The 27,636-nt window shown below is 38.1% G+C and overlaps 1 protein-coding gene and 1 pseudogene across 8 annotated transcripts in view; one reads left to right on the plus strand and one right to left on the minus strand.

Moving 5' to 3' along the window:
• EPB41L5 (erythrocyte membrane protein band 4.1 like 5) overlaps nucleotides 1–27,636 on the minus strand; it is a 189,666-nt gene that overhangs the window by 103,127 nt on the left and 58,903 nt on the right. For all 7 annotated transcript variants that reach the window (XR_004176469.1, XM_031651176.1, XM_031651177.1 and 4 more), the window contains exons 4-12: nucleotides 13,047–13,089; nucleotides 11,769–11,847; nucleotides 10,426–10,470; nucleotides 10,194–10,246; nucleotides 8,890–9,010; nucleotides 8,665–8,752; nucleotides 7,413–7,501; nucleotides 4,256–4,325; nucleotides 182–351 (exon numbers count right to left, since the gene is read on the minus strand). Coding sequence is in view for 6 of the 7 variants with exons in the window: in XM_031651176.1 (XP_031507036.1) it covers nucleotides 182–351; nucleotides 4,256–4,325; nucleotides 7,413–7,501; nucleotides 8,665–8,752; nucleotides 8,890–9,010; nucleotides 10,194–10,246; nucleotides 10,426–10,470; nucleotides 11,769–11,847; nucleotides 13,047–13,089 (758 nt within the window). In the remaining variant the exon portion in view is untranslated. The remainder of the gene's footprint in view (nucleotides 1–181; nucleotides 352–4,255; nucleotides 4,326–7,412; nucleotides 7,502–8,664; nucleotides 8,753–8,889; nucleotides 9,011–10,193; nucleotides 10,247–10,425; nucleotides 10,471–11,768; nucleotides 11,848–13,046; nucleotides 13,090–27,636) is intronic.
• On the plus strand, nucleotides 2,399–3,302 carry LOC108581761 (annotated as a pseudogene). Its single transcript, XR_001894504.3, has one exon. The product of XR_001894504.3 is annotated as a 40S ribosomal protein S2 pseudogene (transcript).

Below are 27,636 nucleotides of genomic sequence, written 5' to 3' on the forward strand. Positions count from 1 at the left end.
CCATCTATTCGAGAAATTATAACCAATAACAATACCACTTTTTCTATTTCATTTTGGTCAATGGAAGACGCTGGCAAACCACTTTATTCCTCTCTACCTAATCTGTAAAAATGAAAAGGTTGGCCTAAATTTTTTGGACTGTATGCAATGAAAGATAGATAAAACAGCTATTAAAATTAACCTGTATCTAAATCGTGATCCTAGTCGAATAAATCCTGATCGATGAGAACTCTTTTGGACAGGGCCTCGAAGGCGGAAGAAGGCATGATGCTCCACAGCACATTTCCACAAATGTTTGCATGCTTTCGGATGATCCAGTCTAAAGACAAATGTATGCTCCTGTTCTTTGCCCTGAAAAAGAAAAGATATATAAAAGGATGATTACTAGTTCAAACAGTCCTATCTCCTATTTCTGAGATACAAACACATCCATGAATAAAGGATCTAGTGTGCTCCCTGAAATTCAGACACTCTTTATAGTATCGACATAAGGGCAGAGTTGAAATCAAGTTGTTCATTTTCTCAGCCAATACAAAATTATTCCTAAGAGTTATTCCCCTCTACTTACATGATCTCATTTGTCAGAGAGACATAAAATGAGATTTCATCTGCCATTATTTGGGATAACTGTATAATTATAATTTGAGGGATCATATTAGATCTGGCAGTATATATCGACAGCCCTAAAAATGCTCACATTTTTGTCCTAGTAACCACACTACCAGGAGTCTAATTATAATAGTTAACATTCACATAGAAATTTTTCTAAGGATTTCACATAAATTATCTCAGTAAGTAGATACTATCATTAGCCCCATTTCATAGATGAGGAAACTGGGGCTCAAAGAAATTAAGCCCAAAGTCACAAAACTATTAAGAAAGAAAACCAGAAATGAACTTAACCATTAGCCTTGCTCCAGAATCTACACACACCTCTAACAACTAAGTCATACTGCCTCTCTAGGGAAAATTATTTCCTAAACATCAAAAGTTATATATGAAGATATATATTTCCTCAGTCTCATTTATAATAGTAAAACTTGGCACAAACCCTAAATGTCCAAAAAAAGAGAAATGGTCAAGTAAATAGCGGCATATGTAAAAAATTATACAGAGGGGTAAGTGAAGAAATGATGAATGAATGAATGTGCTATTGTTTATTCATATTACACAATAGCATATATATGTTAGATCTACATAGGTACACATTTAGATAAAACAGGCAAGCTGCAAATATATATAATTATGCAAGTTTTTAACAATTCTAATATGTGTTAATATTTGGAAAAAGTTACAAAATATATATGAGAATAATACCCTCCAAAAATAGTGACCAGGTACCAGAAGAAAGGGGGTAGGTAATCAGGGGGTTAGACTTTAGTTGGTATTATTTATTCATGTACATAATTGTATTTATCTGTTTCTAAAAGAGATCTAAAGCCCAATGTAAAAAATGTTAAATCTAGATCCTAAATAAGATGGTTATCTATTTTATAATTTTTGGTACTTTTCAGGTTATTTAAAGACACTATTAAGACAGTAAAGATGGATATGCTGATTACCCTGATTTGATAATTACACATTGTATACATGTATCAAAACATCACTCTGTATACAATAAATATGTACAATTATTACATGTCATCTAAAAATAAAAGTAGTGGAAAAAGGGTAAGCCAAGGAGCAGACGACACTTGCAACACTAATACCTGACAAAAAACTAATATCCAGAACATATAAATAATTTTTTCAATGAATAAAAGGCACATGACCTAATAGAAAAATGAGCAAAAGATTTGAGTAGGCATTTCATAAAAGTAAGTAAAAATAACCAATAACATTGCTGGTGGGAGTATACACTCGTATTAAATATTTTGGAAAGAGGTTTGGCTAAATACACACACACACCTTAGTGTCCACAGCAGCACTCTTTTTTTGTTTTTTAACTTTTATTTTCGGTTTGGGGTACAAGAGAAGGTTTGTTACACAGGTAAACACGTGTCATGGTGGTTTGCTGTACATGTTATTTCATCACCCAGGTATTAAGCCCAGTTATCTCTCAGTTCTACTCTTCTCCCTCCTCCCACCCTCCCCACTCAAATAGACCCCAGTGTCTGTTCTTGCCTTCTTTGTGTCCATAATTTCTTATCATTTAGCTCCAACTTGTAAGTAAGAACATGTAGTATTTGGTTTTCTGTTCTTGCATTACTTTGCTAAGGATAATATCCTCCAGCTCCATCCATGTTCCCGCAAAAAAGATCTCATTCTTTTTTATGGCTGCATGATATTCCATTGTGTGTTTAAAATAGGAAAAGTACGGCGGTGAAATTACCGAGGAGAGGAAAATGAAAGAACTGGATTTAAAAAAAATCTTTTCTTCTTCTCGAGAAAACACCAAATGGCGGATGATGCTGGTGCAACGGGGGGACCCGGAGGCCCTGGTGGCCCTGGGATGGGGAAACACTGTGGCTTCCGTGGAGGTTTCAGCAGTGGCATCTGGGGCCCGGGCCAAGGCCACGGAGCTCACGCAGGCAAGGCCGAGGATAAGGAGTGGATGCCCCTCACCAAGCTGGGCCGCTTGGTCAAGGAATGAAGATCAAGTCCCTGGAGGAGATCTACCTCTTCTCCCTGCCCATTAAAGAATCTGAGATCACTGACTTTTTCTTGGGGGCCTCCCTCAAAGACAAGGTTTTGAAGATTATGCCGGTGCAGAAGCAGACCTGTGCTGGCCAGCGCAACAGGTTCAAGGCGTTTGTTGCTATCGGGGACTACAATGGCCACGTCGGTCTGGGTGTTAAGTGCTCCAAGGAGGTGGCCACCACCATCCGTGGGGCCATCATCCTGGCCAAACTCTCCATTGTCCCCATGCGCAGAGGCTACTGGGGGAACAAGATCGGCAAGCCCCACACCGTCCCTTGCAAGGTGACAGGCCGCTGCGGCTCTGTGCTGGTGCGCCTCATCCCTGCACCCAGGGGCACTGGCATCATCTCAGTGCCTGTGCCCAAGAAGCTGCCTATGATGGCTGGTATCGATGACTGCTACACCTCAGCCCGGGGCTGCACTGCCACCCTGGGCAACTTCGCCAAGGCCACCTTTGATGCCATCTCTAAGACCTACAGCTACCTGACCCCTGACCTCTGGAAGGAGACTGTATTTACCAAGTCTCCCTATCAGGAATTCACTGACTACCTTGTCAAGACCCACACCAGAGTCTCCGTGCAGTGGACCCAGGCTCCAGCTGTGGCTACAACATAGGGTTTTTATACAAGAAAAATAAAGTGAACTAAGCCTGAAAAAAAAAATATTTTCATTATAAAAATGTTTAAACATACAGAAAAACTGAATACCCATATACATAGTGTCTAGATTCAACAACTGTTAATATTTTGCTGAAATTGTTTTTATCTATATCTGTATGCATATGTTAAAATTTATTAATTTGCATAAAGTAAAATTCTTCTTGCCTTTTCTAAAGTATCATATAAATGGAATCATTCAATACATAATTTTTTTAATCTGGCTTCTTGCATTAAGATGTGCATTAATACATGCATGTGACTTGCATCCATGCATGTATCAATTAAGAACCACACTGTAACTGATACAACGGTAATCTTTAATTCAAAAGGCTTTATTATTATTAGGTAGATCTTTTTGATCAGTTAATAAATAGATAAAGTTGGTTTGCCACAGTGGCTTACTCCTGTAATCTCAACATGTTGAGAAGCCAAGGTGGGAGGATTACTTAAGGCCAGAGTTTGAGAGCAACCTTGGCAACATACTGAGATCCCTGCCTCTACAAATAAATGAAAAAATTAGCCGGGCGTGGTGGCATGTGCCTGCAGTCCCAGCTACTCAGGAGGCTGAAGTAGGAGGATCACTTGAGCCTAGAGGGTCAAGGTTGCAGTGAGCTATGATAGTGCCACTGCACTCCAGCCTGGGTGACTGAGAGAGACCCTGTCTTTAAAAAAAGTAAAAAAAAAAAAAAAAGTCACTTAAATGTAATTTTTTATGTACCTCAGATATATTATCAATGAAGAAACAAGAAGAGACTTTTATATTATTTTTCATCCTAAGGGCAGAAAACCATATTTTTAGGATGGTATGACCCAAGTAAGGAAATTATTTAAAGCATTAATTATACTGTTTCCATTCTGTGGCTCTATAAAACAATGAGGTACATTCCCTCTTTTAGGGAAATAAGTTACCACATAATACAGTCACTGTAAAACAAGTAATATAATTTCATTCCTACCTGATCATCATCTTCTACAACCACCAAGGTTAATTTATTCTTCTTAAAATCCAATCTGGTTATCTTCGGCCTATAATATAATAAGAGCATAAAAGCCAAATTACAAATAAATGTTCTCTAAATATGAAAAAAATTGTTTTTACTTCATATACATTTAACCATCTAACTCCTGAATTAAAAATTGACAGAAGGGTAAACGTAATTTGCAATACCCATCAAAAGAAACAGAAAAACAGTACATATTTCAAAAATGACATCTCTGACAAAATTGAGGCTGCACATATCAGACATTAAAAATATTAAGGAAAAAGAAACCAAGAAATCTATGTATTTGATAGGTCTCAATTATGGTGTAAAAGATTCTTTAAGTCTAGGTAAAATTGTTTCAGTGTTAAAGCAGAGCAGCAACACAGGAACTAGACATAGGAATGAACATAAAGCTTCCAAAAAAGCCACAAAGAAAAACACTGATGATGGTTTCCAATTCTTTTCTTTTTGTTTGCTTGAGATAGGTTCTCACTCCATCGCACAGGGTGGACTCCGTCGCACAGGGTGGAGTGCAGTAGTGTGTTCATAGATCACTGCAGCTGTGAACTCCCAGGCTCCAGTAATCCTCCTGCCTCAGCCTTACTCCCACACCACACCAGGCTAATTTTTGTATTCTTTGTAGAGACAGCATCTCGCTACGTTGCCCAGGCTGGTCTCGAATTCCTGGGCTCAAGTGATCCTCCCACCCTGGTCTCCCAAAGTGTTGGAAGTCTTCTCACAGATGTGAGTCACTGCAACCAGCCTCAACTCTGTTTTCAATATGAATTTTGTTTTGAGGAAATACATCTTAATTTTTTTAACCTCGCTTTATGGCCCACTTTCCAACTGTATCTCCCTACTTGTAAATTCCAACCACATTTGAACTCTGTATTTCCATAAATTGTGGATGTCGAAACAATGTGACACTCACTCCCATTGACCAATCTTTAAATATAACATATAAAATAGATGTAAAATATAACTTATTTGCAAGAGCTTTACTAAAAAAAAATAAATAAATAAATAATAGCAGGAGAAGGAAAGCAAACAGAATCTCGCTCTGTCACCCAGGCTGGAGTGCAGTGGTGTGATCTCGGCTCACTACAACCTCCACCTCCCAGGCTCAAGCAATTCTCCTGTCTCAGCCTTCGGAGTAGCTGGGATTACAGGCATGCGCCACCATGCCATGCCTGGTTAATCTTTGTATTTTCAGTAGAGACAGGGTTTCACCATGTTGGCCAGGCTGGTCTCGAACTCCTGACCTCAAGTGAGCCCCCGCCTTGGCGGGGATTACAGGAGTGAGCCATCTGGCCTGCCCTAAGTATTCTTCTAAGTGCTTTACAAGTATTAATTAACTCTCAAGACAACCTTATGAAAAGGTACAAAAGGCGCTTTCTTTATCTCTCTGCCTAACCCATTCTTAAGGCCTGGAAGCAAGTTCCATTTGCCCACAGGACAAGCTGGAGGCATGAGGTGATTTAACACCCAAGAAATGAGAAGATTATTGCCCGCGGTTCCTCACCCGTCAAGGGACAACTGTAAAGGTGTTCAACTGAAGTTTCTCAGAGTCCCTAGCAAGAACACCCAGATGCAAAACTAAATGAAATACTACCTTCAATTTTTTGAGGGAAATAATTTTCAACCTAAAATTCAATTCTCAGCCTAATTATCAAGAAAGAATGAAAGACAAAATATCATTTTAAGGCATTTAAGGATTCAAACAAATTACTTTTCTTAGGCAGTTACTTCCTTTACTTAGGCAGTTGGCGGGGGTGGAGGGGACGAAGAAAAAGGAAACCATGGGAGGACTACACAGGATCCTAGCTGAGAACACGGGAAAGGGAAGTCTCAAGATAAAAAATGGAGAGCAACCTGAGCAGCAAACAGTTCCAAGGGGAACAGAAGAACCATTTAATGCAACCCTTGATAACTTAAAAAAAGCTTGAGGAGACGACAAAGGCAGGTAATTTAAAGGGATATGTGGGGTATGTGAGATAGGGAAGCCAAAAGCTCTAGAACAAAAACAAAAAGCTAAACAGAAAGGAAATGTAATACCAGTTGTGAGTTCCAAGACTTCAGAGCTGATCAAGAAAAAGTACTGCATAACAGGCTTTATTGAGCAGTGTTTGGAAAGGGTTGCATGATAGGGGTGGTCCTTCAATAGCAGGTGACCTTCCAGAGACAGCAGCTGCAAGGCTACCAGCAGATGGGGAAGAGGGCAAGGAAACTCAGTCAAGAGGGGAATCTGAGAGGGGGCCTAAGTGCCTAAGGGATGGCATTCAGCAGTTAAGTGTGAGGGATCGAAGTCAGAGAACTCACAAAGGCAGCCATGGTTTTGGGGTCCTTTAACCTACAGAGCTTGCCTTATCTATGGCCAGCAAATGTTAGGGTGCAGTTTCATGGGATATATAAAGCAGAAATGGCTAAAAATAGACTTAGTGGGCTATGTTTAAAGTAACTGGATGTGTCAGAATTTGAGTTTGATACCAAAGGTCTTTGCGCCAATAGTCCCTGTCTAGTGTACACAAGTATACACCTAAGCTCTGCACTAGTTCTGATAGACACATCTTATTGTAAGCACAACTGATTCTCAGCTTTTAGAATACCAGACAAAACCTGGTGGACTCAATTATGGCCAAGAAATCCAAGTAAAATCTATCCTTGATGTAAAAGTAAAACGTAAATGTAATTTACAAGTATGAACAATAAAAGCTGGAACAGTATAAGGAGCATAGCTTAGAGAAGGGATAAAAATATTAACATCTTCCTCTTACACAACAGGGAGTAAAGGGATTGTGGAATAATAAATATTAAAAGCATAACTACATGAAGGAAGAAAGTGCCCATGTGAACATCTGATACATATAAAAACATAAATATTTATATCAAGATAGATATTTGTGGTATACTTTGAAACTAATGGGAAATACAGCTAGAAGAATTTTAATAATTGCCTCTGGAGAGTGGGAAAAATGATGCATAGTAGTGTGATAGGAGACAGCTGCTTTCACTGACAAGTTTTTCAAAACTATTTGATTTCCAAACTCTAGTTTATGTATTAACTTTATATAAATGGTTTTACTCATTAAAAACCAAAACAATAGTATCTTCGACAATAACTCTTGCTTACCAAAAAAATAAGCCAATTTTGGTATCTCCTTCAAAAACAAGGACTCCTGTTGGTGTTAGTCCCAAACTATAGTCATTCCCATCTCTAGCCTAATTTAAGGGGAGAAAAATGTGTTAACTTTATTTGTACAAAACAGGTTTCACATTTTGACATAACTTTTAAATTTTATTTTTGTATTGAATTGTATTAATTATATACAGGCTAATATTGATATACGAGATGTTTTCAACAATTAGAGTATCCATAATAACATTCTCAGAAAAATTTATGCATATATTTTTATTTCTAGTCATGGAAACACTAGTTTTAGAGTGTACCTTCATTGAAAGTGGGTAGTTACACTCCCACTACAAACAAAGCTGTTTCCACATTCTTCCCATATTGTACTTACCACTTAAATCATGTATTTTGGGAAGGACTGCTGATATGGTTTGGCTCTGTGTCTACACCCAAATCTTGTGTCAAACTGTAATCCCCAGTATCAGAGGAGGGGTCTAGTAGGAGGTGACTGAATCATGGAGATGGACTTCCCCCTTGCTGTTCTCATGAGACTGAATGAGTTCTCACGAGATCTGGTTGTCTGAAAGTGTGTAGCACCTCCCTCTTTGCTCTATCTCTCTCTCCTGCCAGCCATGTAAAGATGTGCCTGTTTGCCCTTCACATTCCCCCATGATTGTAAGTTTCCTGAGGCCTCCTGAGAGGCCTGTACAGCCTGCAAAACCATGAGCCAATTAAACCTCTTTATAAATTTATGTCTTTATAGCAATATGAGAACGAACTAATACAACTGCCTTTCTGGAAAACTGTCACTAGTTAAACTAGAAATAAATCACTACAAAGCTGTTCTAAAGTTTACCAAAGTCCTTAAGCTATACATCTTCAACTTTGCATCCTGAATTATTTTAACAGAGCCTACTCAGTGTTAGTCATATAATAGGAAGTAAAAAGGGTAACACATGGCTCAAAAGCTTAAAACAATTTTTTATAACAATAAATAAATAAATAAATAACAGCTTAAAAGGACCAAGTACCTTGTTCGGGATTTTGGTTGCTTCTCCTCTTTCTTATAATGAACGTTTCTGTGACATTCTAGTCGTTCGGTATTTAATCTCAAACTTTTTAACCATACATTCAAAGTACCCAGTGCTAGCTTATGCCAACTCCATGCCCTTCCTCATACTGAAAAATGCCACAGTCACTGCAAACCTCCAAAGAATAAATTTTTTAAAAAGCATCACAACACAATGCTTACCTTGACCACATGCATATCAACCCCATACATTTCTAGCCATTTGGCTTTATTCAGATAATTGGTTTCAGCCTGTGCTGGTGTTTGACCTCTGAAATTTAAAACAATGATTTTTAAAGTAACAATAAATATAAAATAAATTCTATACCAAGGATAGAAATAGAGGAAAATGAATATGAAATAACTGTTGTGGTGATTTTAAAGAAAGTATGGTCAAATGCCAGATACCTGTATTCCTTCCATTTCTCAAAAATAGCCAGTTCCATCTCTTCAGTCTGAATAGGCACGAACCTGAACTCAGAGACAAGTTCAGGACTATGCTCAGCAAGATCATAGTCACCAAGTTCAGCTATAAACATAAGTTTCAAAAGTTATATGTATTTCCTGCTAAATCCTTCAAAAACCATTTCATTAATGAAAACTGCTAAGACTAGATTCTTAGGAATTTCTTGCAAAAATTAATAATACTCAGACAAGTCTCCAAAAGTAAATCTAGCCTATCAGTCATACACATATATCTCATATTTATTGTTGGTAGTGTATTTTTAATTACATATCTTTCTCTTAATGCATTCACACCTCAGTGCTTAGCCTTTGAAAACTGCTTTCTAGACTTCCATAAAGAAATACCTCTGACCTCATAGTGAACAACTGAAAAAATTTAGTAATCGTTAAAAGACAATTAACTGGGATCTATTAAGACTATTACTAAGGCTGGGTATAGTGGTTCATGCTTATAGTCACAGTACTTTGGGGGCTGAGGTGGGAAGATCGTTTCAGGCCAGCCTAGACAACATAGCAAGACCTTGTCTCTTAAAAAAAAAAGTACAAAAATTAGCCAGGCATGATGGCCTGTAGACCCAGGTACTCAGGCGGAAGATCGTTTGAGCCCAGTTGTTCAAGGCTTCAGAGATCATGCAACTGCACTCTAGCCTGGGGAAAAGAGTGAGACCCTGTCTGAAAAAAAATAGAACAAAAGAATATACTGATTACATAGAATATGACCCCACATACCAATCTAAATATAGTCCCTGTCTTCCAAAATTTTAAAATTATTAATCCTAAAGAAATAACTGAAAGGAACTTAAAAAAAACGGGGGTAGGAAGCAGCAGGGAAAAATCTGAACAATGCACAAACATGTATGTACTCATCTGTGGCTATTTCTGAACAAAATGTAGGTTTGGAGTGAAAGGACTGCTAAGCTATATGGCTTCAGCAACAATTTACTCATATATAACTGCATTTCTTTTAAGGAAAAAGTTTGCTGAAGGCCCAATCATAACATTCACAGACTTATCAGGTAGACTATGACGTTTCAATACTTTAGGTGGAAAGGGAGCAATTACATGAAAGAGAAGAAAAAGAAGGCAATGTTCTAAAACAAGTAAAAGTCAGGGTTAGACACTGATACAAGTTTATACAAAAACAGTGTTGTCTCTTTGCTTGTTCATAATCAGAATCTTCTTTAACTAAAAACACACAAAAAAAGGATTATACTTGAGTCTTAACAGTCAACATAAGAATTGCTTACCTTGCAGATTATAAGCTGCCAATTGCACTGCTGTATCAAAGGGACAGTCTAATCTGAGACCGAAACACAAGTGTGTTAGACAAGTTGATTTCATAACCTTCACTTTAAGATAAATGAAAATAATACATGTTTTATGTTGACCATTTCTTTTTCACAACTATAAACTTACTTTCAAAATAATTTTCAACCACCCATGAAAATGTGCATTTATCCTTAAATAACTAATACTCACTTTCCACTGAGAATATCTTGTTTTAACTGAAGAACAAATAAATACCTAAGAAAAATAAAAGGCACAAATTTAACCCAACAGCACAGTCTACTGTGAAAAAAAATCTTACCCTTCTAATTTGAGAAGTATTATTTTATTAAAAATTATTTCTGTTAATGTAAAGATGTACATAGTTTGGGGATACATGAAATAATCGAACACATTCATATAATTTGTAAGGATCAGGTTAGTATATGTGGAGTATCCATCACCTTAAATATTTGTCTCTTCTTTATGCTAGAAATATTTGAATTCTCTTCTTCTAGCTATTCTGAAATGTCAAACACATAATTGTAAACTATAATTACCCTACTGATCTAACACTAGTTCTTAGAAGTATTCTTAATTACAGGCCTGGCACAGTGGCTTACACCTATAATCCCAGCACTTTGGGAGGGCGAGGCAGGTGGATCACTTGAGGCTAGGAGTTCAAGACCAGCCTGGCCAACATGGCGAAATCCCATCTCCACTAAAATACACAAACTGGCTGGGGGTGGGAGCATGTGCCTGTAATCCCAGCTACTTGGGAGGCTGAGGCATGGTAACTGCTTGAACCTGGGGGAACAGAGGTTGTGGTGAACTGAGAACATGCCATTGCACTCCAGCCTGGATGACAGAATGACACATGTACTTCTTATGTTAAAGGATACAGGCATGGATATAATTACAGATTATAGCTACAATCTCATTGTCAAGGTGTTCTAGAGGAAATCCTTCTAAAGGAACTCAAAAGCTCAACTTTTTCATTTAATAAATAGTATGTGTATATGGAGTGATGAATTTACAATAGAGATCATGAATAAATACAAAAGAGGCAGGATAAAATTAAAATAAGTATATATAACATAAGGTTTATTCAAAACTATTCAAATCAATCAGAATCTAATGTTTTTTATTAATCAATGGCATTTCAATGAGTAAAGAAAGTCGAAAATCAATCTGAATAAACTCCCTGAGGCCAAAGACAGATTATTTTCAACATCAATAAATATAATATTGCAATGTATTGAAACATGTCAATCCTGTTAACATTCCCGCGTTGAGAGTGATACTTAAAAAAAAAAAAGAAATCACTAGTCACCTTCGGAGGATGCTAAGGAACCAACTCTTTATTTTGAAAATGATAAAGGAAAAAAATCATACACTTAAAAAACACGTCCCAGAATAAAATTCTATTATTTGAGGTCCTGTTACCAGGGGACAGGAATCCATTTTATTAGCTGGCTATAAACTGGAAACAATATACAGACAATCTTTCAAAACTATCAAAATACCCCTGGCACAATTCTAAATAGTGTTCTTACCGGGTTAGCTCCTCACGAAGATTATTTGGCTCTGAGGAATAAAACTTAACTCGAAGATGCAGACAATAGGGTGAACCAACTGTCATTAAAAAAAAAAAAAAGGTTTTAATAAAAGAAACTAAACAATACTTTTCAGCCAGAAAACTGGTCAAAAATCTACTGAAGTGAGACAAAAGATCAGGTTTTGATGGCATTATTTCAGGTTAGATCGATCATAGGCTTAAACATGATGCTAAAAGATCAATTACATTTTTTTAAATGTACCATGTCATCATATAGTATATTACTATAATCTCTCATCCCAATAGACAGCTCTAGATTAATTCTAACAATTCAGAGCCAAATGCATCAAATAAAAGTCTTGACTGTGCAATCTAACAGCCCTGAAAACCTGCTACACTGAAGAACGCCTATTTAACTGCTCATGGTGAAATCTTCCCACACAAATACACTTCAGCAAGTTCACTAAATTCCATAATCTCAGTGGTCTCATAATTTTGAGACAAGAGTTGAGGTGCCCTAATAAGTCTGATAAAAAGTCAAGCTGGGGCCGGGCACGGTGGCTCACGCCTGTAATCCCCGCACTTTCGGAGGCCGAGGCAGGCAGGTCAGGAGATCGAGACCATCCTGGCTAACAGGGTGAAACCCTGTCTCTACTAAAAATACAAAAAATTAGCCGGGAATAGTGGCGGGCACCTGTAGTCCCAGCTACTCAGAAGGCTGAGGCAGGAGAATGGCGTGAACCCGAGAGGCGGAGCTTGCAGTGAGCCGAGATCGCGACACTGCACTCCAGCCTGGGTGACAGAGCAAGATCCATCTCAAAAAAAAAAAAAAAAAAAAAAGTCAAGTTGGATAATGAATAAACAATGGTATTCTCTCTCTGAATGACACTAACATTTTATGTGAAGTGTTTCATTTTTCTTAATTTTAAAATACTATAACAAAGTCTCAAAATATTTTCAATATTAGGGTAGATGCCAAACAGGAAAATTCCAACACAAATAATTAGCAAATAACCGTTAAGCATTTCGGGCAAAGCCAACCCCATTTGCATGCTGCAAGGTTTTCTCCTAGAAAGTTAAACCCCAACGCAGCCTATATAACTTGGGGAGTAGCTCAGTTTATCAGAATAAAATGATTTCTAGAAAATGGAAATGCTAAAAAAATTCATCTTAAATTCATCTTAAAAAACATGATTTCCTATGTCCTATCAGAAATCAGAATTTCTAATATATTATATTTCCTTTTCCCCCCACAAATAATTTTTTCAGCACTTACTTTTTACTTGCTTTTTGATGCTTTTTGTACCATCCAACCAATGCTGAAAAACAAAAACAAAAATTTAGTTAAGCAGATGATAGAACTTTAAAATTTGAATTACTAAAAGTTACTTTTCATTGTGCCTACACTGATAACAAGGAAATACTTCACAAGAGAAAAACCAAACTGGATGAGAAAAGAGGTGAAAGGGAAGAGTAGCCAATATCCGCAGCAAGCTTATGACATACGTGAACAAAAACGACATAAAACCTGACAGATGACTTTTTTTTTTTTTTTAAATACTTTTAAGTTCTGGGATACATGTGCAGAATGTGCAGGTTTGCTAACTAAGTATACACGTGCCATGGTGGTTTGCTGCACCCATCAACACGTCACCTACATTAGGTATTTCTCCTAATGCTATCCCTCCCCTAGTCCCCCATCCTCCTGACAGGTCCAAGTATGTGATGTTCCCCTGTGTCCATGTGTTCTCATTGTTCAACTCCCACTTATGAGTGAGAACATGTGGTGTTTGGTTTTCTGTTCCTGTGTTAGTTTGCTGAGAATGATGGTTTCCAGCTTCATCTATGTCCCTGCAAAGTACATGAACTCATCCTTTTTTATGGCTGCATAGTATTCCATGGGGTATATGTGCCACATTTTCCTTATCCAGTTTATCTTTGATGGGCATTTGGGTTGGTTCCCAGTCTTTGCTATTGTGAACAGTGCTGCAATAAATACGTGCACATGTGTCTTTGGGTATATACACAGTAATGGGATTGCTGGGTCAAATGACATTTCTGGTTCTAGATCTTTGAGGAATCACCACACTGTCTTCCACAATGGTTGAACTAATTTACACTCCCACCAACAGTGTAAAAGCATTCCTATTTCTCCATATCCTCTCCAGCATCTGTTGTTTCCTGACTTTTTAATGATGGCCATTCTAACTGGTGTGAGATGGTATTTCATTGTGGTTTTGATTTGCATTTCTCTGATGACCAGTGATGATGAGCCTTTTTGCATGTTTGTTGGCCACATAAATGTCTTCTTTTGAGAAGAGTCTATTCATATCCTTCACCCATTTTTTGATGGGGTTGTTTTTCTGGTAAATTTGTTTAAGTTTCTTATACATTCTGGATATTAGACCTTTGTCAGATGGATAGATTGCAAAAATTTTCTCCCATTCTGTACACTGCCTGTTCACTCTGATGATAGTTTCTTTTGCTGTGCAGAAGCTCTTTAGTTTAATTAGATCCCATTTGTCAATATTGGCTTTTGTGGCCATTGCTTTTGATGTTTTAGTATGAAGTTTTTGCCCATGCCTATGTCCTGAATGGTATTGCCTAGGTTTTCTTCTAGTGTTTTTATGGTTTTAGGTTTTACGTTTAAGTCTTTACTCCACCTTGAGTTAATTTTTGTATAAGGTGTAAGGAAGGGGTCCAGGTTCAGTTTTCTGCATATGACTAGCCAGTTTTCCCAATACTACTTATTAAATAGGGAATTCTTTCCCCATTCCTTGTTTTTGTCAGGTTTGTCAAAGATAAGACGGTTGTGGATGTGTGTTGTTAATTCTGAGGCCTCTGTTCTGTTCCACTGGTCTATATATCTGTTTTGGTAGCAGTACCATGTTGTTTTGGTTACTGTAGCTTTATAGTATAGTTTGAAGTCAGGAAGCATGATGCCTCCAGCTTTGTTCTTTTTGCTTAGGGTTGTCTTGGTTATACGGGCTCTTCTTTGGTTCCGTATGAAATTTAAAGTAGTTTTATTTCTAACTCTGTGAAGAAAGTCAATGGTAGCTTGATGGGGATACCACTGAATCTATAAATTACTTTGAGCAGTATGGCCATTTTCACGATATTAATTCTTCGTATCCTTGAGCATGGAATGTTTTTCCATTTGTTTGTGTCCTCTCTTATTTCCTTGAGCTGTGGTTTGTAGTTCTCCTTTAAGAGGTCCTCCACATCCCTTGTGAGTTGTATTCCTAGGTATTTTATTCTCTTTGTAGCAATTGTGAATGGGAGTTCACTCATGATTTGGCTCTCTATTACTGGTGTATAGGAATGCTTGTAATTTTTGCACATTGATTTTGTATCCTGAGACTTTGCTGAAGTTACTTATCAGCTTAAAGAGACTTTGAACTGAGATTAAGGGGTTTTCTAAATATACAATCATGTCATCTGCAAACAGAGACAATTTGATTTCCTCTCTTCTCATTTGAATACTCTTTATTTCTTTCTCTTGCCTGATTGCCCTGGCCAGAACTTCCAATACTATGTTGAATAGGAGTAGTGACAGAGGGAATCCTTGTCTTGTGCCAGTTTTCAAAGGGAATGCTTCCAGCTTTTGCCCATTCAGTATGATATCGGTTGTGGATTTGTCATAAATAGCTCTTATTATTTTGAGATACGTTCCATCAATACCTAGTTTATTGAGAGTTTTTAGCATGAAGGGGTGTTGAATTTTACCAAAGGCCTTTTCTGTATCTACTGAGATAACCATGTGGTTTTTGTCATTGGTTCTGTTTAGGTGATGGATTACATTTACCGATTTGCATATGTTGAACCAGCCTTGCATCCCAGGGATGAAGCTAGTAGATGAGCTTTTGACGTGCTGCTGGATTCAGTTTGCCAGTATTTTACTGAGGATTTTCACATCAATGTTCACATTGGCCTGAAATTTTCTTTTTTGTTGTGTCTCTGCCAGGTTTTGGTATCATGATGATGCTGGCCTCATAAAATGAGTTAGGGAGGAGTCCCTCTTTTCCTGTTGTTTGTAATAGTTTCAGAAGGAATGGTACCAGCTCTTCTTTGTACCTCTGGTAGAATTTAGCTGTGAATCCATCTGGTCCTGGGCTTTTTTTCCTTGGTAGGCTATTAATTACTGCCTCAATTTCAGAACTTGTTGTTGGTCTATTCAGGGATTCGACTTCTTCCTGGTTTAGTCCTGGGAGGGTGTATGCATCCAGGAATTTATCCATTTCTTCTAAATTTTCTAGTTTATTTGTGTAGAGGTGTTTATAATATTTTCTGATGGTAGTTTGTATTTCTGTGGGATCAGTGGTGATATCCATTTTATCATTTTTTATTGTATCTATTTGATTCTGCTCTCTTTTCTTCTTTATTAGTACAGCTAGTGGTCTATTTTGTTAAAAAGAACTCCCGCAGGAGTTCTTCACAAAAAATCAGCTCCTGGATTCATTGATTTTTTGAAGGGTTTTTCGTGTCTCTATCTCCTTCAGTTCTGCTCTGTTCTTAGTTATTTGTTGTCTTCTGCTAGCTTTGGAATTTGATTGGTCTTGTTTCTCTAGTTCTTTTAATCGTGATGTTAGGGTGTCAATTTTAGGTCTTTCCCTGCTTTCTCCTGTGGGCATTTAGTGCTATAAATTTCCCTCTACACACTGCTTTAGCTGTGTCCCAGAGATTCTGGGATGTTGTGTCTCTGATCTCATTGGTTTCAAAGAATTTATTATTTCTGCCTTAATTTCATTATTTACCCAATAGTCATTCAGGACCAGGTTGTTCAGTTCCCATATAGTTGTGCAGTTCTGAATGAGTTTTTTAATCTTGAGTTCTAATTTGATTGTACTGCGGTCTGAGAGACTGTTGTTATGACTTCTGTTCTTTTGCATTTGCTGAGGAGTGTTTTAGTTCCAATTATGTGGTCAATTTTAAAGTGTGATGTAGTGATGAGAAGAACGTATATTCTGTTAATTTGGGGTGGAGAGTTTTGTAGATGTCTATTAGGTCTGCTTGGTCCACGGTTGAGTTCAAGTCCTAAATATCCTTGTTAATTTTCTGTCTCATTGATCTTTCTAATATTGACAGTGGGGTTTGGGAGTCTAAGTCTCTTTGTAGGTCTCTAAGAACTTGCTTTATGAATCTGCGTGCTCCTATTTTGGGTTCGTATATATTAAGGATAGTTAGCTCTTCTTGTTGCGTTGATCCCTTTACCATGACCTTCTTTGTCTTTTTGGATCTTTGTTGGTTTAAAGTCTGTTTTATCAGAGCCTAGGATTGCAACCCGTCTGTTTTTGTTTTTGTTTTGAGACAGAGTTTCACTCATTGCCCAGGCTGGAGTGTAATGGCGTGATCTTGGCTCACTGCAATCTCCACCTCCGGGGTTCGAGAGATTTTCTTGCCTTAGCCTCTCAAGTAGCTGGGATTACAGGCATGCGCAACCTTGCCCAGTTAATTTTTGAATTTTTAGTAGAGACGGGGTTTCTCCATGTTGGTCAGGCTGGTCTCGAACTCCCAATCTCTGGTGATCCACCCGCCTTGTCCTCCCAATGTGCTGGGATTACAGGTGTGAACCACTGCGCCCTGCCAATCCCTGCTTTTTTTTTTAACTTTCCAATTGCTTGGTAAATATTCCTCCATCCCTTTGTTTTGAGCCTATGTGTGTCTTTGTCCCTGAGATGGGTCTCATAAATACAGCACATCGATGGGTCTTGCCTTTTTAATCCAACTTGCCAGTCTGGATCTTTTAATTGAGACATTTAGCCCATTTACATTTAAGGTTAATATTTTATGTGTGAATTTGATCCTGTCATCATGAAACGGGCTCCACCCAGTCCGAACTTTCTGGCGGCTTTGTTTATTTATACTATGAGGGGAAAACTGCCTACTCAAGCCTCAGTAACAGTGGACGCCCCTCCCCCTACCAAGCTGGAGCATCCCAGGTCAGCTTCAGACTGCTGTGCTGGCAGCAAGAATTTCAAGCCAGTGAATCGTAGCTTGCTGGGCTCCATGGGAGTGGGATCCACTGAGGTAGACCACTCGGCTCCCTGGCTTCCTGCAGCCAGCTCACTGTCTGCCCAAACAGCCACCCAGTTTTGTGCTTGAAACCCAGGGCCCTTGTGGCGTAGGCACCCGAGGGAATCTCCTGGTCTGCAGGTGGCGAAAACCATGGGAAAAGCATAGTATCTGGGCCAGAATGCACCGTTCCTCACAGCACAGTCCCTCATGGCTTCTCTTGGCTAGGGGAGGGAGTTCCCCAACCCCTTGTGCTTCCTGGGTGAGGCGACGCCCCACTCTGCTTCTGCTCGCCCTCCATGAGCTGCGCCCACTGTCTAACCAGTCCCAATGAGATAAGCCGGTACCTCAGTTGGAAATGCAGTAACCACCTGCCTTCTGTGTTGGTCTCGCTGGGAGCTTCAGACCAGAGCTGTTCCTGTTCAGCCATCTTGCCAGCCATCATGTGACTTCTCAAAACACTTCCTCTGCTCCCTCAGCAACAAGATTGACATTCTAAATTTTGCCCTTATTTCCCTCACTATTCCCAAATAAATGACTCTTGCAAAACTGTTAAAATCAGAGAAAAAAGTATCCCCATATTACAGTGCCTGATTAATTCTTAAAATGTGAAATTTATTGGCAGATTATAACCAAAAATGAGGTGAAACAATGTCTCCCAAATTTTATAAAACAGACGCTACTCAGAGATAGTACTTTCTAAACGAACTTCAGGGTACAATTAGATCTTTCTCATAATCAAAGTCCTATCTATTAAATAAAGAAGTCTTTGTTCCACAAATAAAAAATGTTAACATTGTGACTATGAGACTTCTGGGTTTCAAGAGTAACAGCCTTTTATGTAACCTCTTCACTCTGAAATGTCCATGACACAAACAGATCTAAAAACCTATTCCAGATATTTCCACTGATAAACCATTCCCAGCTCACTTCTCATTATGAATTCCTTTATGCTACCAAGTCCTAACAGTGACAGGATGCACACATCCAACTAAGATATACGGGACTGTGTTCTCTCTGGCATGCTTTCAATTCCAAGCACTCTAAAGGAAGGCTAACTAGTTCACAGAGCCAAGGAATCCAATTTCAGAAATGCAGATAGGCAGAGTGGGTAAACAAAGCTGCATTGTAACTGTTTACTTTCCTTGCCAATTATTTGCCTAGCTGCTTCTCTCCATTCTCCAAGATCCAAAAGTGCAATTCACCGAACTATCAGTGTGGCAGCAAAATACCTTTCCATGTTTAAATAAAATGTTCAGTAAATATTTTTAGAACACTACACAATATTTTCTCGAGATTTCAAGTGTGTGGGCCACTTTGCCGTCTCTCATCTTTTAATAAACTCAGTTGGACATCCACTTTTAGTCCCATTTCAATCTAGCAATCTTTAATCTTTCAATCTATGCTGGCAAGACGGCCGAACAGGAACAGCTCTGGTCTGCATCCTTCCATTAACAGAACATTAGGCCTGCCAGTAGGCAGAAAACAATTCAATTTTCTTTCAGTAGAAAATACTTCAACCTAGAGCAGTAAACAGTTCATCCATCACCGTCCAGCCCAGAAATCCAATATCCAAATAGTCCAGACTTAACTGACACAAATACCTACTGCGGCCTGATGCAAATCCTATACGGAATAAGAAAAAAACTAGTTTTCATGCCCCAGATTTTCTCCCCAAAACCATGTAACTGGAAGTTGCCCTATCTTCCACGGCTGGTCACCCGGGCACTGTTTCAGGTAGCCTCTCATACACCGTAGTGAGTGCAAATGAGCACAACTCTTCCAGGAAGCAGTTTGACTAGACAGTAGACAATGTCTCAGAAATAACTATGTGTCTTCAACCCAGCAATTCTACACCTAGAAATCATTATGGATGTGTGTAGATTGACCCACAAGAAATTACATCAAAGAAAATTAGGACAACCTATGTAGTTTCTAATACCTGCACTCCCTTAAGATGACCCAAACTCAGATAAAGCATCAAACACATTTTAAAGTGAGATTTAGGAGCTGGGGGAGTTCCGGGCGATGTTCTTCTTGGAAAGGTCTGAGTTCATGTTTGCATATTCTCAAGTCTGTTTTCTTTCATCTCCTCCACATTCCAAGACCGGGGCCTGGAAAATTCAGGCCTCAGAGACAGGCACTGATAGTATTTTCCTTGAATCAGGATCTTTAGGAGTTGGGTATATATTACACTAGAAGATAAAAGTGAAAGCACACAGATATAGATTACTAGTAAGATTCTCTTTCCTCACTGTACCTTAAAAAAGAGAAAACTTCCCTTCTAATTTCCTACTTTTAAAGTTTAGTTGATAAACAGATATCAAAGGATATAGAAAGCCACATTTCTTTCCATCCTATTGAACTAGGCATGGAAGAACAATTATCTACTTGCATCTTAAAATATAAATAATATATAACAACAAACATAACAGCCATAAGTAAACCAAACAAAGAATCACCTAGGGAGCGTCCATAAAACACTAACATACACACAACCCTCATCCCAGACCCTATCGTCAAATATGGTCTGTAAACAGCTCTTCAAATGAATGACTCCTGCCTTCTAACCACCTAACCTACATGCCTCTAATAAAGAAATGTACCACCACTACTCTTGCTCAAAGACCAAAGAGCTTATAGTAGAGAAATGTTAACCATCTTTCAAACCAATTGCCTCTGCAAAAAATATTTCTGTGAATACAGGTTTATGCTCTGAATTAAAGAATTATTTTAAAACAAATTCTTACATTTTGAATAATCTTAAAAGTTAAAAACTATCCTAAGAAAAGAGATGATAGCATTACTGTGTTCTAACTGAAAACACTTCAATTTTGATCTAGAGTCCACTATAAACTTCCTGAGTGACTACTTTTTTTTGAGTTCACAGTCTGTATTATAAGACATTCCAAATGAAGACTTAAATCACCATTAAAATATATCTTCCACTGTGCCTTTCTGCATATTATTAGTATGCTCTAAGGATTTTTGTTTCTGTTCTTTTTTTTTTTTGAGACGGAGTTTCGCTCTTGTTGTCCAGGCTGGAGTACAGTAGCGCGATCTCAGTTCACTGCAACCTCCGCCTCCTGGGTTCAAGCGATTCTCCTGCCTCAGACTCCTGAGTAGCTGGGATTACAGGTGCCTGCCACCATGCCCAGCTAATTTTTACTATTTTTAAGAGAGACAGGGTTTTGCCATGCAGGCTGGTGATGACCTCAGGTGATCTGCCCATCTCGGCCTCACAAAGTATTGGGATTACAGGCGTGAGCCACTGTACCCAGCCAGGATTTTTTTTTTTTTTTTAACCTTTATTTTAGGTTCAGGGGTACGTGTGCAGAATTGTTATACAGGTAAACTGCATGTCATGGAGGTTTGGCATACAAGTTATTTTGCCACCCAGGTAATAAGCATAGTATACTCTATAGGGGTAATATGGTAGTTTTTTCACAAGTTATGTAGGTTATATATTCACCTTCCAGATATAAAGTAGATAATCTATTTTGGAAATACACTTTAAAAAGGGAGACAGCTTGCTACTAAAATTGCATAGGAGCTCGCTAGGTTTTGACGGTCATTTTACACTTAATTCACATTTTTTTTTTTTGAGATCGAGTCTTACTTTGTTGCCCAGGCTAGAATGCAGTGGTGCGATCTCGACTCACTGCAACCTCCAACTCCCTGGTTCAAGCAATTCTCATGCCTCAGCCTCCCAAGTAGCTGGGACTACAGGTGTGAGCCACCATGCCTGGCTAATTTTTTTATTTTTATTTTTAGTGGAGACAGGTTTTCACCATGTTGGCTGGGCTGGTCCTGAACTCCTAACCTGAGATGATCTGCCCACCTCAGCCTCCCACAGTACTAGGATTACAGCTGTGAGCCACCACACCCAGCCCACTTATTTTTTTATTACTGCTCACACATGTATCGATTTTGAACTCACATTCTGACCACTTCAAAATACCCTGTATTTTAAAACAGCTAAACACATTTTTAGAACCCAGTAAAAGTTCATCAGAGCCTTGTAGGATCTTATTTCCCACACTCCTCATCACTATTTTTATTTTTATTTTTTTTTTTTTTTTTTTTTGAGACTGAGTCTGGCTCTGTCGCCCAGGCTGGAGTGCAGTGGCCGGATCTCAGCTCACTGCAAGCTCCGCCTCCCGGGTTTACGCCATTCTCCTGCCTCAGCCTCCCGAGATGCTGGGACCACAGGCGCCCGCCACTTCGCCCGGCTAGTTTTTTGTATTTTTTAGTAGAGATGGGGTTTCACCGTGTTAGCCAGGATAGTCTCGATCTCCTGACCTCATGATCCGCCCGTCTCGGCCTCCCAAAGTGCTGGGATTACAGGCTTGAGCCACCGCGCCCGGCCAATCATCACTATTTTTAAACGGAATTCTCTGTGGTATTCAGTCTATATCTTTTTTTTTTTTTTTTTTTTTGAGACAGAGTTTCGCTCTGCCGCCCAGGCTGGAGTGCAGTGGCGTGATCTGGGCTCACTGCAAGCTCCGCCTCCCGGGTTCCCGCCGTTCCCCTGTCTCAGCCTCCCAAGTAGCTGGGACTACAGGCACCGCCACCGCGCCCGGCTAGTTTTTTGTATTTTTTTTTTTTTTAGTACAGACGGAGTTTCACCGTGTTAGCCAGGATGGTCTCGATCTCCTGACCTCGTGATCCGCCCGTCTCGGCCTCCCGAAGTGCTGGGATTACAGGCTTGAGCCACCGCGCCCGGCCTCAGTCCATATCTTTAACTTAAGAATCAAAATACATAAATTCAAATCCAGTCTCTAGAAATCACTAGACCTCACTTAAACCTTTCATTCTTCACAGGAGATTTTTCTGAGGATCAAATCAAAAAACTATTGCCTCAAACCCCATAATTATTGAACAAATAAAATGAATTATATCTACATTTCTTTAAATGAATTATTGAATATTCATAATATAGCATTTTATAATGTAGCAATAAATATTAACGGAAACAAAACAACAGTATCTAGATAAAAGAAAACATATCGTTACTTTCATACACTGATAATAATTTTAATTTGTAAATATAATCAAACAGCTTTAAAGTCTATCTCTTTGACCTGATGATTCCATTTCTTCTATTTTAATTTTTTTTAAATCCAGAATACTGACAAGGATTTACAAAGATGATCAACTTCGGAATATTATTAGTCATAAATTATAAACAATCATTATTGGGCAGCTGTAAGATCAGTTGTTTTCCCGAAAAATTCAACAAGGTCATCCTTCTTTAGACTTATGCCCTTAACTTTTTAGTTCTTCCTTGTTCAGCAAATATGTGTTACAATATACAGATATATACATTTAACATGTTGTTTATTTCTACGTTTTTCACCTCCCACTATCTTACTGAATCCTATTGTGTTCTCAGTTGAATCCCTGAATACAATGCAGTCATCTGCCACTGATAATTTTATTTCATTCAAATCTTTATAATTTTCTCTTCCATAAATGCATTTGCTGGTACTTCTATGAAATTAAGTAGCAATGGTAATAGTAGGCATACTTGTCATCACCTTCTCTTTATTAGAAATGCTTATATTATTAATCTGGCGATCTCAAAAAATCAAAATTCAGTATAAAAAATAAAAAATGGAGAGCTAGTGAGCAACTACCAGCTCTGTTCTCCACAGGTGCCACATGTTGGACCATCTGTCTACCCATGCTTACATCAAGAACCAAGGAATTTTTGAAAAAAAAATTACAGAACATAAACAAGCTTTCCAATCAATTTAAGAAAAAGACAAAACATAATACTGACAACTTAAAATTCCTTCTTTCTTAAGTATTTATTGAAAATGCTGTTTCCCTTTTCTAAAAGCGTAGTATACAGTATCACGTTATACAAGATACACCTGACGCATGATACCTACCATAAAGTAAATAATAAATAAAGTAACTTATTTTTCTTTAAAAACTTTACTGAATGGGTCGGGTGCAGTGGCTCATGCCTGTAACCCAACACTTTGGGAGGCTGAGGTGGGCAGATCACCTGAGGTCAGGAGTTCGAGACCAGCCCAGCCAACATGGTGAAACCCTGTATCTACTGGAAAAAAAAAAAAAAAAACAACGAAAAGTCAGGTGTGGTGGTACACACCTGTAGTCCTGGCTACCTGAGGGGCTGAGACAGGAGAATTGCTTGAATCCGGAAGGCGGAGGCTGTAGTGAGCCGAGATCGTGCCACTGCTCTCCAGCCTGGGCAACAGAGTGAGACTCCTTCTCAAAAAAAAAAAAAAAAAAAAAACAAAACCTACTTCACTGAACCAGTTAAAATTCTAATCTCTAAATTTAACCTTTTCAAACTTCACCAAGCACAAATATATATGTTTGAGGATTAAATTTTGCTCCCGAGACATGGTTTGTTTGTACTACACGATGTTTATTTTTAAGGTTTTATTATTAAATAATTAAGAGATTCACACAAACTTGGAATGATAGCAAGGAGAGGTCCGGTCCTGTGTACACTTCTGCCAATGCTTACATTTTAACATAACTACAGTACAATATCAGAATCAGTAAACTAACGTTGGTATAATGTGCATGTATAGTTCTGTGTCATTTTATCACATTTAGATTCCTATCCTAATACCATAATCAAGATATAGAAATACCCATTATCACAAAGAACTCTCTCATATTACTCATTTATAGTCACCACTCCCCCAACTCCAATATCCCTTACCCTTAGCAACCATTAATTTGATCTCAATCTCTGTAACTGTGTCATTTCAAGAATGTTACATAAATAGAATCATATAATATATAACACCTTTTGATACTGGCTTTATTTCCTATTCGGCATAATGCCCTCTGAAATCCACCGAAGTTGTTGCATATCAATAGTTTCTTCTTTTTATTGCTGAGCAGTATTACATGGTATGATTGTGCCACTTTTTAACCATTCACTTACTGTAGGACATTGTGGTTGTTTCAAGTTTTTTGCTACTACAAATAAAGATGCTATGAACAATCATGCCCAAGTTTTTCTGTGGAAATAAGTCTTCATCTCTCTGGGATAAATGGTCAGGCATACAACTGCTGAGTCATATGGTTTAATACATGTTTAGTTTTAAAATAAACTGCCAAATTATCTTCCAGAGTAGCGATATCACTTTACTATCCCAACACCAACAATGTATGAGAGATCCCGTTTCTGCACATTCTCACCAAAATTTAGAGTTGTCACTATGTTTTACTTTAGCTGTTTTAATAGATGTGTAGTGAAAATATCTCATTGAGGTCTTAATCGGCACTTCCCTGATGACTAGTCTAACATCTTTTCATGAATTTGTCGTCTGTATATCCTCTGAGGTGAAATGTCTCTTAATGTCTTTTGTTCATTTTCGAAGTAGATTGTTTGCTTTCTAATTGTTGAGCTGAGGAACTTGTTTCGTTTTGTTTTTGGTTAAGACATAGTTTCGCTCTGTCGCCCAGGTTTGAGGTGCAGTGGCTGTCACAGCTCACGGCAGCCTCCACCTCCCAGGCTTAAGCGATCCTCCTGCCCAGCCTCCCAAGTAGCCACAACACCAAACTAATTTTTTTTTTTTTTGTAGAGACAAGGTCTCACTATGTTGCCCAGGCTAGTCTCGAACTCCTGGGCTCAAGTGATCCTCCTGCCTTGGCCTCCCAAAGCGCTGGGATTACAGGCGTGAGCCACTGCGCCCAGCTAGGCATTGTGTATATATGCTAGACATGAGTTCCTGGTCAGATGTGCAATATACAAATATTTTCTCCCAGTCTGTAGCTTAGCTTCTTGTTCTAGTAACAGGGTCTTTCCCAAAGCAAAAGTTTTTAATTTTTTATGAAGTTCATTTTATCTTTTTTTAAAAATCATCCTTTTGGTATCATGTTTACTAATAACTCTTCTCTAATCTCTAGGTCCCACAGATTTTCTCCTGTTTATTTGTCTCTGAGTTTTATAGTTTTACACTTTAGGTCAAGATTCTTTGTCTTACAGATATACAGCTGCTCCATCCTGTTTTTTGTTTTTTGTTTTTGTTTTTTTTTTTTTTTTTGCCTTTTTCTACAGGTTCTAATCCAGCACCATTATTAAAACTATTCTTCCACTGAATTACTTTGGCACCTTTAACAAAAATCAGAGGTAATATTTGTGTAGGGCTATTTCTTTCCATTGATCTACATGTCTGTCGCTTTGCCAACACCACACAGTCTTGATTATGAAAGCTATATAGTAAGTCTTGAAACTGGGTAGTGTGATTCCTCCCATTTTATTCCCCCTTTTCAAAATTACTTTAGCCATTCTAGTTCCTCTGTCTTTCCACATAAATTTTGGAATAAAAATTTATATCTACAATCTATATCTACAAAATATCTTACTGGAATTTTGAGAAAAACTGCATTAAACCTGTATATTAATTTGGGGAGAACTGGTATCTATCTTTACTTTGTTGAGTCTTCCATTCAATGTAGAATGTCTTTCCATTTACTTTTATCTTCTTTTATTTCCTCCATCAGCTACACTATTTTTAAAAATACGTTTAACAACTTTTTAAAAAATAGACAATTTAACCTAGAAATCTGGATTTCAGCTTCTCTTGAAATACTTGAAGATCCAGCAATGCTGGTACAACAAACCTATTAAACAGCAAATGCCTGGAGCTAAGTGGTAGTTGCCCTATTACCCCTTTTGCAGCTAAAGGTAATATGCTTCCCACTTCACCACATCCCCTCCACCAATCCTTTTTGATCCTCTACAGTCTGCTGGATATCAGCTATGATTTATCATTACGCTATCTATATTTCTCTGTCTCCATCCCTATCAAAAATGAGAAAAAGGTTGGGCACAGTGACCCACACCTGTAATCCCAACACCTTAGAAGGCCAAGGCAAGAGGATCACCTGAGGCCAGGAGTTCCAGAACAGCCTGGGCAGTCTCTACAAAATTATTATTTTTTAAATTAGCCAGGCATGGTGGTGCACACCTATAGTCCTACCTACCTGGGAGGCTGAGGTGGGCAGATCACTTCAGCCCAGGGGTTCAACGCTACAGTGAGCTCTGATCATGCCACTGCACTCCAGCCTGGGGAGACACAGATAGCAAAACCCTGCTTCTTTTATTTAAAAATAAAATAAAATACAAAACATAACAAGCATGTAGCATGATTTTTTTTTTTTTTTTAAATGGGAGAAGCCATATTTCTTGGAAGTAAATAACCATGTAAAATCTTTAATGTGCATACCAACTTGCTTCCCTTCTTTTGCTCTCCTGCCTGGTCCATGTAACACTTGATTTTAAGACTGAAAATTCTTCCTTCAAAATGTTATCAAACATGTTCTCCAGGAAATTGGTACAGTTAATTCTCCAATTATTTTGCAAAGTCTTACTGTACCAACCTAAAACCATTCAATATCAAAAGAAAGATTCCTTACTGCCTGGCTTAAAAATACATTACTTCTACTGTGGAAAGTCTTGCATACAAGAAACTACCCAAAATTGTCACTTTTTTAACCAGTAATATTGGCGGTGCTCCTGTCATGGGTAACTTTGCTATACATACTATCTTTATGACAGCAAAAAAAAAAAAAGTGTTTCCCTAAGCCTTCATCAAGAAAGAATATATTACCACAAAAATCTTTGTTTAGTTATACAGTGAGATTTAATAACAAAGTTGTACCAACAGCAAAAAAAAAAAAAAAAAAAAGAGAGATTATATATGTTTGATGGCATAACTGTCTTAAAGATTTAAAGAGAAAAACTCACAAATTTATACCATTATCCATCTTCCCTTAAGCTATAGGTTATTGATTTGCTAAAGAAGTGTTACTAAATTGGAGAATTCATAGTTGGGCTTCAGGGATATCTGAATTAC

This window comes from Papio anubis, chromosome 10, assembly GCF_008728515.1.
Source record: "Papio anubis isolate 15944 chromosome 10, Panubis1.0, whole genome shotgun sequence".
Classification (NCBI taxonomy): domain Eukaryota; kingdom Metazoa; phylum Chordata; class Mammalia; order Primates; family Cercopithecidae; genus Papio; species Papio anubis.